Source organism: Capra hircus, chromosome 1 (assembly GCF_001704415.2).
Source record: "Capra hircus breed San Clemente chromosome 1, ASM170441v1, whole genome shotgun sequence".
Classification (NCBI taxonomy): Eukaryota; Metazoa; Chordata; class Mammalia; order Artiodactyla; family Bovidae; genus Capra; species Capra hircus.
The window spans coordinates 139807160-139820135 of NC_030808.1; the positions used below are offsets into that span (position 1 = coordinate 139807160).

The following is a 12976-nucleotide window of genomic DNA, read 5'->3' on the forward strand; positions in this document are numbered from 1 at the left end:
GGGAGGGTAAGTGTAGCTAGTGAGAAAAAAACTGCAAAAATTTCCAGTATTTGACCCACCCTTTCAAGAAGCAACACATACACACACACACACACACACACACACACACATTCTCCACTGAAATCATAGGTGCACCACTGAGTGGCAGTACACACAACTGAACTGTCACATAAGGTTCAAAGAATAGATACTTCTTATCAACGAGCCTTAGTAATATCTTGGATTAGCTCTCTGGACAGAAATACTGAAGAAATTTGGAGTAAGGTTATCAAAATTATATAGAAAGCTTCTCATAAAATGTCCTGCTCTTTTCCTCTGAGAGAAGCCTGGTGTTAACCCAAAGCCATGAAAAACAGATTCATCTCTTTAGAGTTATAACACAGTGTCTATCTCTGAAAAATGCCCTGAAATTATGCCAACTTCAAGTTACTTGAAATTCCAGGTCAATTTTACATTATTGAAAAAAATAGATAGTTCTCCTTCCCTTCCCTCTCACTAAGGGCAACATTTATTTTATTTTTTATCAAGCCTTCTGTGATTTATTAATATGATAACACAAATTAATGTGATTAATTTAATGTGACAATATTGTTAACACTATATTAATTATTGATGTAATAACACATCTGGAAATGTATACACTTTGATTTTTCTACTAATAAAATATCACTGTGCATCCAAATTTGAAACCAATCAGCAGCCATTTGGGATTTTATGCATGCTTTTAATCCAACAGTCTTAAATTTGTCATGTACTTTTGGAGTATGAAGTAAAGAAAAATTACATACACTGTATTAAATACATAATTAAACATGAATGCCCTATAGAGTTTCAGCTAGTGTCCTTTTAATATACATTGCATATGACTAGTGAGTTAATTAACATTCATAAAGCATCTCAATTTGGAATTATTTCTTGCTGGTATTTTTTGGGTGATGCTTATATACATGTGGAATAAATCATGCAATTAGCATGTTATTAGGAAGGGCTTTTTCAGTGATGCACACGTAAAGACAGATGAGACTAGGTTTTCATATGAAAATATGGAAACAGTGTTAGCTCTCAGGTTATGAATGCTTTTTTTTTTACTTTGATTTGTTTAAATCTAATCTCCAAAATGAACATCTAGGCTTTTGTTATATGAAAGTAGCAATTAGTTCTTTACAAAGGCTGATTTTTAAATTTGCTCACTTTCATTCTTTGCACATAGGCATACATACAAAAAGTAGCATTAAGAAGAACCCCCAGACGTGGTACCTTGTACTTGTAAATTTAAGATAATTTCATCCGACCCCCAGTTGTTATTGGCGATACAGCTGTAATAGCCAGAGTCCTCTGCCTTCACAGTGCGGATGACAAAGCTGCCATTGCTGAAGACGCTTCTCCGCCCATCAATCGTTACCAGGCTGGGGGTCCCGTTACTACCTCACAGGAAGAAAAAGGCGCAGATTAAAGAAATTACAATCTAAGTCAGCTGAGGTTGGGGAAAAGTATAAACACCCTCCGACGCAGACAACCCATTTGGAATATTATATTAAGTAAGGACTAAACTATGATCCAACCAGTCCATTCTAAAGGAGATCAGCCCTGGGTGTTCTTTGGAAGGAATGATGCTAAAGCTGAAACTCCAGTACTTTGGCCACCTCATGTGAAGAGCTGACTCATTGGAAAAGACTCTGATGCTGGCAGGGATTGAGGGCAGGAGGAAAAGGGGACGACAGAGGATGAGATGGCTGGATGGTATCACTGACTCGATGGATGTGAGTCTGAGTGAACTCCAGGAGTTGGTGATGGACAGGCAGGCCTGATGTGCTGTGATTCATGGGGTCGCAAAGAGTTGGACACGACTGAGCGACTGAACTGAATTGAATTGACTGAAACCATGATTATATGATGAAAACAGTCACACAGCTGAGTTTGATTATTTGTACAAAATGCTGTGTTGAAGAGAAGTCTGTGTGGAGGTCTGTGTGGCTTCTGGCTTCTAACATAGGTCAATGCTTGCCATATCCCAAACGAGATTGGTTCTGTGGGAAGATACCATTTTGACCAGATCATATCGGGACAAATTAACTTTTGGGGTGGCTAGCAGATTCGTGGGAAATTGCAGTTGTTAATGACTGTGGCAACAGAAATGAACTGCAGTGTGCCAAGAGGGAGATGAGCCAACCCTGGTATAAAGGGAACTCCTTGGTGATTTCTTAGCCTTGGCCACAGGGAGAGGGGATTGCCCAGTCATCTAGGGCCATCCCCACATCTAGTGGACGCCATTTAACTTGGGAGCTGGCTTATTTCCTTAACTGACATTAAAAGAGATGAGCAAGTAGTCACTGAGGAAGGCATGGCAACCCACTCCAGTGTTCTTGCCTGGAGAATCCCATGGACTGAGGAGCCTGGTAGGTTATAGTCCATGGGGCTGCAAAGAGTCAGACATGATTCAGTGACTTAGCACACATATACCAAGACTATCATTTTAATAGTTTATGTCTTTGAAGTGCCTTTGTTTGGAAATAAGGACTCTTCTCAATCTCAAATCTCAAATCTCTAGGTTCATCAGTGAATGCTCAGCCCTTTATTTATATCTTAATTTATTTCTCTGAATAAAGTACTTAAAAAAGTTACATGAATGGAACCTATTTCATCCACTTTCTCCCATCTCAGCTGTTATTATTTCAATAATTCCTACCAAGCATGGAAAACCAGGTTTTACGTTAGCAAAGTCGTAATGTATTCCATAAAGAAATCAAAAGGACTGTAAAGAAGGATGAGTGCTGAAGAACAGATGCTTTTGAATTGTGGTGCTGGAGAAGACCCTTGAGACTCCCTTGGACAGCAAGGAGATCAAACCAGTTAATCCTAAAGGAAATCAGCCTGAATATTCATAGGAAAGACTGACGCAGAAGCTGAAACTCCAGTACTTTGGCCACCTGATGTGAAGAACTGACTCATTTGAAAAGACCCTGATGCTGGGAAAGATTGAAGGTGGGAGAAGAGGGCGACAGAGGATGGGATGGTTGGATGGCATCACCAATTCAATGGACATGAGTTTGAGCAAACTGGGAGACAGTGAAGGACAGGAAAGAGTGGCCTGTTGCAGTCTGTGAGGTCGCAGAGTTTGACATGACTTAGGAACTGAACAACAATAACAACAATGTATTCCATTTCTTAAAGCTATTTCTCAGAGCATTTCAATTAGGGTTGGTTGGCCCATTGTCTTGGAAGGAGAAGAGATAAGTGTAAGTCTCCAGTCTCCTTGGGTATGTTCATCTCAGATATATAGGGGATTTTCATGATAAGGTACAGAAAACTTACACAGAAATTATTCAGTTGGCTAAACTATTTTCCTTGGGAGCATTGTCATGAACTTAAAGCTAAGAGTTTTAAGAGAATTGACATGATAGATCAGATCCTTTTAGTACTAAAGCTGAGATTCCTCCCCTATCACCCTCAACCAGCTTCCTCTCTATTGCAGAAGATTGGGTAGTTTTCCTGGAGCTTTCACGAGTGTAAATCTACAACGTTACACCATGAGACCCAGCACAGTGTGTCCAAAGCACTCTCCTAGAGTTTTACTGAGGGCATACATTGAGTTACTGGTTACCTGTCTTTCATCCACTTTACGGCAGGAGAGGGGTCCCCAACAGCTTTACAAGGCAAGGCAATGTCTTTCATCCAGGGAGTAGTCACCGTGCCACTGAAGGTCAGGATTCGTGCAGGAGCTGGACCACCAAACAGAGCAAAAGTGCAGTGACTCTACGGATTCGTCTACAGAGGCCAAGATGACCTTCCCTAAACCAATGACACCCCCCAAAGGTGAGCGCAGCCCTGCCAATCAATGCCACACTTCTCAACACTAGTCCTTGTATCAGAGTGTGTCTAAGGGATTTTCATTGTACGAACATATGAACTGCTGAACATCCCTACTGTGGTATTTTCTCCCCTTGTATCGATTAGACACGGTGATCCCAAATTAAATACGTGGGACTTCATAAGCCTAGCAGCTCCAAGCTGTGCTTTCTGTGAGCCCAATTATTTTTCGAAGCACTTTATTAAGCAATTTATCTCACCACCCCAAACTGCACATTAAAATATACTTTTAATATCTGAGAGAAGAGACAAAACAAAACATAAAGCCCCAAGACAGGAAGAGGTAAAACTGAAACGACTTCTATTTATCAGTTTTGTGGTACTTTCCCAGCTTTTTTATATAAGCTTGATCTTCAGCACGAACGTTAAAGGAAATAAACCTTAAGGGGAAAATTCCAGAGTGACCTCTCTCGAAGCACCACTATTTGTTTGGGACAGTGATTCAGATGCTGGAACAAAAGCTTTTCCTGGGGGCATCGGGCACTGGGACAGTCCCAAAGCAGCCAAAGAACATGGGGGTTGGGGGAGAGAAAAGCCCAGGGCAGCCCTGTTTGCAGGGACCTCCTTGGATGCCAGAGGGGCCCTGTACTGACAGGTTCCTAGCATCATCTTCTTGGGTGAGACACAAAAGCTGGCAGAAGCACTAAGAGATGAGTCCTCCAGAGGCAAAATGATCTGCTTGGCCTCTGCTATACCCTGGGACCCTGGTTTCTGGGATGCTCCCTCCAGAAGCTCAGTCCATCTAGATGCAGAGGCTGTTCCAATCTGATTCTGGACTCAAAAAGATGAGACCAGTGTTGGGACCCTTGCACCATTTTGGGCTTGAGAGTTGAGATTGACCAACGGACATGGGGGACAAGCTCCTCAGGAAAGTACTGGAATTCGAGGAAAGGTGAAGTTCCTGGAGCCAATTCAACAGGAGTCACCCTGGTCTAGAACACAAGTCATTATGAACCAGCAGACAACTCTGACTTTTGAGCAACAACTTTTGTTGTTTTGAGCACTGGAGGCCAGAGCAGAGAGCAAGGAAGTGCCAGTGGGCTCAGAGGCAGAGTCTATTTTATGCAGCAAATGTTACAGCAAAACCCATCCACAGGCTTGAAGCAACATGCTCTGCCTGCAAAGGAAACTGTGGCTCTTCCTCCTGAGGGGAGTGCTTTCAGAGGTGGCCCAGCGACGAGACCTTGTCACCGTGGAATGTTCTTTCAGTAATTGAAATTTCTGATTTTCCTTCATGGTAACAAAAATATCCTAGGCAGGCAGCATTGGATTTCTGACACTGGAAGGCTGGCCCTTTTCATACCTTTCAGACCACCCTTTTATATGAGGAGGAATGTTCGTGCGGCAAAATGGGGGTTGATTAGGGAAACTCAGCTAGAGGTGGGGCTTTTAAGCTTTCCAGTAGCCCCCTCCCCCTGTAAAAATATACATTTTATGTTGAATTCCAGAAACTGCACATATGTTATGTGCATGTGAATGAAAATAAGGTTCTACACATGAATGCTCACTGTGTCATGTATTCTGATATTTTCTACTTTTTTTTCGAGCCTAGTCTAGATTCCTTGACTTTATTCCATTCTGTTCATTTCAGTTCTTTAATATGTTGACTCTAACTCCTAAAATTCATTCCAGGACTTAGGAGTGCTTTTCCACCAGCATTTTGTGAAAGCACTGGCTAAAACCACTTCATCTTCAAGCCCAACACCCCCGGTTTCTAGAATTAATGCCTGTTGGTGGCAGTTGGCATGTATAGGATCCCACTGTGAAATTCTAAGACTAAGGAAACTGGAGCAGGCAAGAGAATCACGTAGAATCTTTGGTGAAAAAATGCAGATTCCTCCTCTGGCTCTGTGATTCAGCAGATCTCAGGGGGGGCTCTCCAGGAGGCTGGCTTTGAATGAGGACCTCAGGTGATTCTAATCAGACACTGTGCCTCCCCAGCAACCTGGATGTCCTTCCCAGTTCCTGTGGTGATCTAGCTACATGGCCTGAGCTCTGTGCTGCCCCCTGACCCTGGGCTCCCTCCCAGGACACCATTTCTCCAGGACTGGGTCTGTGGTTGCATTCTGCTCCTCCTTGTACCAAAGCCTCAGCCCTCTTCCTGAACCTAACCCTGGATTTTAGAGCGGATCTGCCAGCCTCCCTTGACCTCCCAACAATTACAACATAAGCCGTACCTGTCTCTTTCACCTTTGGGCAGCCCCGTCTGTCCAGCTTGGACCTTTTGACCATTATGGTTTACAGTTTGCCAGGGTCTGGGGCTCCTGGGTGGTGCCAGCCCTCTGGATGCCTGCACCACCCTAGAGGCAATCCCTAGCTCAGCTCCTTTCTGGAAATCCCAGCTCTATCATCATCTCCAACTCTGGGTGAACCCTAGTTAAGAGCAAGAAGCTGGAATCTTGGAAGGTTTGTTTTCTCTTTCAGGCACCTGGAAGCCTGATGAGTACTAAATTTCCAATGTGGTATATTCTAGAGTCAGGAGCATCTCTGGTTGGCTTGGAATTGTGAGGTAAATACATTTGTTCATTGACGAGGGCTAATTTATGGGGACTCTGAACACTGTGCAGCAGCAATTACCAGAAGTCAAATAAGAATATTCTGTGTCTATATGTGTTTTTTAGGGCCAGTATAACATCTTAATGTGAAGATATTACATCCACTTTGTGGAACTTTTTGTTCCTAAAACAAACTTCATTTTGTTACCTAAGGTCTTTATAGCATTCTGTCAATAGCTTCCCTGGTGGCTCAGGTGGTAAAGAATCTGTCTGCAATGCAGGAAACCCAGGTTCAATCTCTGGATCTAGGAGATCCCCTGGAGAAGGAAACGGTAATCCACTCTAGTATTCTGGCCTGGAGAATTCCATGGAAAGAGGATGTTGACAGGTTACAGTCCATGGGGTCACAAAGAGCTGGAAACGACTGAGCAACTTTCACTTTAACATCAATTTAAGAAGAACTAATGATTTTCTTACAGTTGTCAGGTTTCAAATTTCATAGACCAAAAAATAGACATTTCTCTTTAAGAAGCATGATACCTGATTTTGAAGATGGTAGAACTTGCTTGGGAAGCAGTAATGCAGTGATTTTCACTCTAAGAGATGGATGGGGGCTCCTTTTCCTAATTTCTCTTGAGACACTGGCAATTGTTAAGCTGCTCTTCCATAGGAGGTGGTTTTCCGTTTGGCACAAAAGCCCAGTGCCAGCTAGCAGTGACCCATTTCTTGGGCTGAAATGGGTAACACGTGGTATTCTGGTTTACTTGATTTGTAGGGCATTATCAGCTTTATTTCAAAGAGAACAGAGGTGTAAAGCCAGTATGACTGCAGTGGGAAATAAGGCCCTTCCTGCAGCATGCCACCCACCTTTAGCAACAGGCTCCACGGTAATGATCTCACTGCTGTTGCCTCTGCCGGCTGAGGTCACGGCCACCACCCAGACGCTATACTGACGATTCCGACTCAGGTTAGGAATTCTGTAGGAAAATGAGTCAGGAGAGGCTTCAAACTCGCTGATCACCTGTGAGAGGAGACATAAATGTTCCCACATTCAAGGAGGCAATGGCACAAGTGAATCTCCTAAAGGAACGGTTATCAACATGTTATCTGTTAGGAGAAACAAAAGCCACCCTCGTCCTTCTCTAAAAGCTGGGGCTTACAATTTCTACATAGTCTGCATGTCTCAATGCTGCAGCTTTGACAGCCACCAAGAGTTAAAAAGTGGAAGCAGTGACAGATTTTATTTTCCTGGGCTCCAAAATCACTCAAATGGTGAATGCAGCCATGAAATTCAAAGACCCTTGCTCCTTGGAAGGACAGCTATGACAAACCTAGACAGCATATTAGAAAGCAAAGATATCACTTTGCCAACAAAGGTCCATGTAGTCAAAGCTATGGTTTTTCCAGTAGGTGTGTACAGATGTGAGTTGGACCATAAAGAAGGCTGAACACCAAAGAATTAATGCTTCCAAACTGTGGTGCTGGAGAAGCCTCTTGAGAGTCCCTTGGACAGCAAGGAACTCAAGCCTGTCAATCTTAAAGGAAATCAACCCTGAATATTCATTGGAAGGACTGATGCTGAAGCTGGAACTCCAATACTTTGGCCATCTGATGTGAAGAGTTGACTTATTGGAAAGGACTCTGATGCTGGGAAGGATTGAAGGCAAAAGGAAATTCGGGCAACAGAAGATGAGAGGATCAGACAGCATCATCGACTCAATGGACATCAGTCTCAGCAAAATCCAGGAGATGGTGAAGGACAGAGCAGCCTGGCATGCTGCAGTCCATGGGGTCGCAAAGAGTCCGACACGACTTAGCAGCTGAACAACAACAAGGGGTAATTTAACCCTTTAAATATGGGTCATGACACATCTGTTTTCAGCTGGGATGGAATACCAAGAACAAGAGGGATCACCCTACCTGAGACAACCAGAGAACACACGAAATAGGCGAAACAACAGTTTCAAAGGCATGGCACATCAGGTGACGAAGGACAGTGATTCCTTCCCTGAGATATGGGAAATAAATGAGGCGAAGCCTACAGCTGCAGGGTTGTTACAGTTTTGTGAGCATTTTCAGGCCACGGCATTGAGAAGGGAACCAAGGAGAAGACTAGCAGCTTCCCTGAGTCGAGGAGACCGAGCTGAGAGCCCAGGACGGGGCTGGAGTACACAGGAAGAAAACTGTATACACTATGAAACCACGAAGAAAACGCAGTACTCTATGAAGAAAACTTTGTGGGGAATTTTGAGAGGGTTGCTCTTGGATCTTAGCTGAGCTGCTATGTGCATATGAGAAAGCTCTCTGAGGCCAAGGAAAGAACCACTGGACGGGATTGGAGGTTCTAGTGCTCAGCTTCCCCACAAGGCTGGAAATAGTGCCTGTTGCCAGCAGCCAGACAGGAAGCCCTCAGGATGGATGGGCCATTGGATATTGTGCCATAGGGTCTTGATGGTGGGGGATAATTAGCCCTAGATCGAACAGTGTTCTTGTGTTGCCTACTGGCGTGCATGCTAAGTCACTTCAGTCGTGTCCAACTCTGTGACCCTATGGACTGTAGCCCGCCAGGCTCCTCTGTCCATGGGATTCTCCAGGCAAGAATTCTGGAGTGGGTTGCCATGCCCTCCTCCAGGGGATCTTCCAATCCAGGGATGGAATTCGTGTCTCTTATGTCTCCTGCATTGGGAGGTGGGTTCTTTACCACTAGGCGCCACCTGGGAAGCTATTGCTTAACAATTATTAAACTCAAGATTCATAAAGATCAAACCATCACCAAATAACTGCATCCATGGACAAAAGTCAAAAAGGCCTAGACTTTTTATAGGAATAAAAAAATCCAATAAGGTAAAAGACATAATATTTGGCATCCAATACAAGTTTTCTAGATATGAATAACCCAACTATGTAGCAACTAATGAATAGATAAAGAAAACGGAGAATTATTCGACAATAGAAAGAAATGAAGCACTGATACAGCTTAACTTCTATAAATCATGAAAACACTGTACTTAGTGAAAGAAGCCAATCACAACAAACTATTTACCAGATCATTATGCTTAGATTATCATATTAGGCTACATCATATTAGATTAATATGATTGTCATATGAGATTAATGTGATTATCTTGTATGAAATGTTCTGAATAGGCAAATCCATAGTAACAGAAAGTAGATTAATGGTTTCCCAGGGCAGGATAGAAGAGGGGAAGAATGGGGATAGATTAATATTGGGCATGGGTTATTTGGGGGATGATGAATGTTCTAAAATTAGATAGAAATAGGGGCTGTCCAACCCTCTAAATTCTCTAAAAGTCACTGAATTGTATACAATAAAAGCATGGATTTCATGGTATGTGAACTATAACCAAAACAGAAAAACCTGTTAAAATGGATGGACCTAGAGATGATCATACTAAGTCAGAAAGTGAAAGACAAATATGATATGCTCTCAGAATCACAGACATAGAGAATAGACTTGGGGTTACCAGGGGACAGAGGGTAGGGGAGGGTGGATTGGGAGTTTGGGATTAGCAGAGGCAAGCTGGTGTACACAGCATGGGAAAGCAACACGGCACTACTGTATAATACGGGGACTGTATTCAACACCCTGTGAAGATAACTCGGGGACTGTATTCAACACCCTGTGATGATAACACGGGGACTGTATTCAACACCCTGTGAAGATAACTCGGGGACTGTATCCAATACCCTGTGATGATAACACAGGGACTGTATTCAACACCCTGTGAAGATAACACAGGGACTGTATTTGATACCCTGTGAAGATAACATGAGGACTGTATTCGATACCCTGTGAAGATAACATGGGGACTATATTCAATACCCTGTAATGATAACATGGGGACTGTATTCAACACCCTGTGATGATAACACGGGGACTGTATCCAATACCCTGTGATGATAACACGGGGACTGTATCCAATACCCTGTGATGATAACACGGGGACTGTATTCAACACCCCATGATGAGTAGCAATGGAAAGACATAAAAAAAAATGCATGATTGAATCGATGCTGTGCAGCAGAAATTAACACACCATTATACTTCGATAAAATAAATCATAAAAAAACTTATAAAAAATTCCAAAAATGCAAAGAAACAACAAAAAGCAAGACTCGTACAGACAATATAATTTAATCAATCAAAACTGACCTATAATTGACAAAGATTTTACAGACAAGGGCATTAAAACTGTTATAATTGTATTATAGTTGCATTATAACTATAGATATTAAAAGCCTAAACATACACATGAATGATATAAAAAGACCAAAATCAAACTTGAGATGAAATTACAATATGTGACAAGAATTATATACTGGATTAGATTAATAGTAGATCAGATCTTGCAGGAAAAAAAGGGTTAGCAAACTTGAAGTTATATTACTAGACGAAGCACAGAGATAAAGGAGAATACAAAATCTAACACAGCATTAATGAGCCATGGAGCAACATCAAGCAGCTTAACATATATGTAGTCGGAATCACTAAAGGATGTAGGACAGAAAAAAGGGTTTTAAGAAATACTGGTTAAAATTTTTTGCAATTTGATGAAAACTATAAGCCCAGAAAGCCCAAAATCTAAATAAAATCCAGCTACAAAATATGAATAAAACCATGCCAAGGCACATCATAATCTAATTAAGAAGACAGTCTTAAAAGGAGCTAGAGAAAAGACGTTAGATACATTAAGAACAAAGACAAGGATGTCAGATCTCTTATATGTGGAATCTGAAGAGGAATGATACAAATAAACTTTTGTCTCTGTTTTATCTATTAATATATCTTATTTATAAAACAGAAACAGACTCACAGACTTAGAGCATGACCTTATGGCTGCTGGGGGCAGGGAGAATGGGGGGGCTAGTTAGGGAATTTGGGATCCACATGTACACACTGCTGCATTTAAAATGGACAGCCTTCAAGGACCGACTGCATGGCACAGGGAACTCTGCGTGATGCTATGTGCAGCTTGGATGGGGGGCAGTTGGAGGAGAATGGATACTGTACATGTGTGGCTGAGCTGCTCTGCTGTGCACCTGAAACTACCACAGCATTGTTAATTGGCTATGAAAGTGAAAGTGACGTCACTCAGTCGTGTCTGACTCTTTGCGACCCCACGGACTGTAGCCTACCACGCTCCTCCATCCATGGGATTTTCCAGGCAAGAGTACTGGAGTGTGTTGCCATTTCCTTCTTCAGAGAATCTTCCTGACCCAGGGATTGAACCTGGGTTTTCCGAACTGCAGGCAGACACTACCATCTGAGCTACCAGGGAAGTAATTGGCTATAGTCCAATATAAAATAAAAAGTTGAAAAAAGGAAGGATGTCAGCCAGTCTTGTCAAAAACAATTTTAGTCTGAATATCTTCCCTTAAGTCATATATTGAAAGCACACTCTTCCAGGCCATGGAAGCAACCTTAATGTCTAACAACAGAGGAATGGATAAAAAAATGTGGTACATATATATATATATATATATATCATGGAATACTACTCGGCCATAAACAAGCAGAAAATAATGCCGTTTACAGCAATATGGATGGGTCTAATGACTGTCATGTTGAGTGAAGTAAGTCAGATACAGAAAGACAAGTATCATATGGTATTGGTTATATGTAGAATCTTATAAAAGAGTAAAAATGAATTTATTTACAAAACAGAAGTACAGTCACAAAAGTAGGAAACAAACATGATTACAGGGGGAAATAAACTGAGAGATTGGGACTGACACATACACACTATTATACATAAAATAGACAACTAATAAGAACCTGCTATAGAACACAGGGGATTCTACTTAATACTCTGCACTGGACTATCGCACAGAGTTGGACACGACTGAAGTGACTTAGCAGTAGCAGCAGGACTATCTGGGGAAAATCTAAAGAATGAGTGGATATATGTGTTGATATATGTATAACTGATTCACTTTTCTGATTCATAAACTTGAAACCAGCATATTATAAACCAGATATACTCCAATAAACTTTTTTTAAAAAAATAAACAAGTACTAGGGATGTAATATACAACATGATAAGTTAAATTAACACTGCTGTATGTCATATTATGAAAATTAAGAGAGTAAATCCTAAGAATTCTCATCACAAGGGAAATTTGTTTTCTATTTCTTTAATTTTATATCTATATGAGATGATAGAGGTTCACTAACCTTACTGTAGCTCATGATGTGTGTAAGTCAAATCAGTATGCTGTACACCTTAAACTTACACAGTGTGGTATGTCCATGATATTTCAAGAAAATTGGAAGAAAAAAATGAAAAAGATAACAATGTAGTGTGGAAACATATAAGAGTGAAATGTATGTGAACAACTGTTCAAATGTTAGGAAGGGAGCATAATGGAAGCATTCTACTGTAAGGTTTCAAACTATCAGTGAAATGCTTAATATCACTTGAAAGTACAATGTAGAAAGTTAAAGGAAAGTGAAAGTCTCTCAGTCATGTCCAACTTTTTGCCACCGAATGGAATATATAGTCCATGGACTTCTCCAGGCCAGAATACTGGAGTGGGTAGCCATTCCCTTCTACAGGGGATCTCCTCAACCCAAGGATTGAACCCAGGTTTCC

At 41.6% G+C, this 12976-nt stretch overlaps 1 protein-coding gene across 1 annotated transcript in view; it reads right to left on the minus strand.

The window, feature by feature from the left end:
* The window catches only part of DSCAM (DS cell adhesion molecule), an 833405-nt gene that overhangs the window by 64823 nt on the left and 755606 nt on the right, over positions 1–12976 (minus strand). The window contains exons 21-23 of the mRNA XM_018051616.1: positions 7230–7383; positions 3602–3719; positions 1258–1421 (exon numbers count right to left, since the gene is read on the minus strand). Of these exons, the coding sequence (XP_017907105.1) occupies positions 1258–1421; positions 3602–3719; positions 7230–7383 (436 nt within the window). The remainder of the gene's footprint in view (positions 1–1257; positions 1422–3601; positions 3720–7229; positions 7384–12976) is intronic.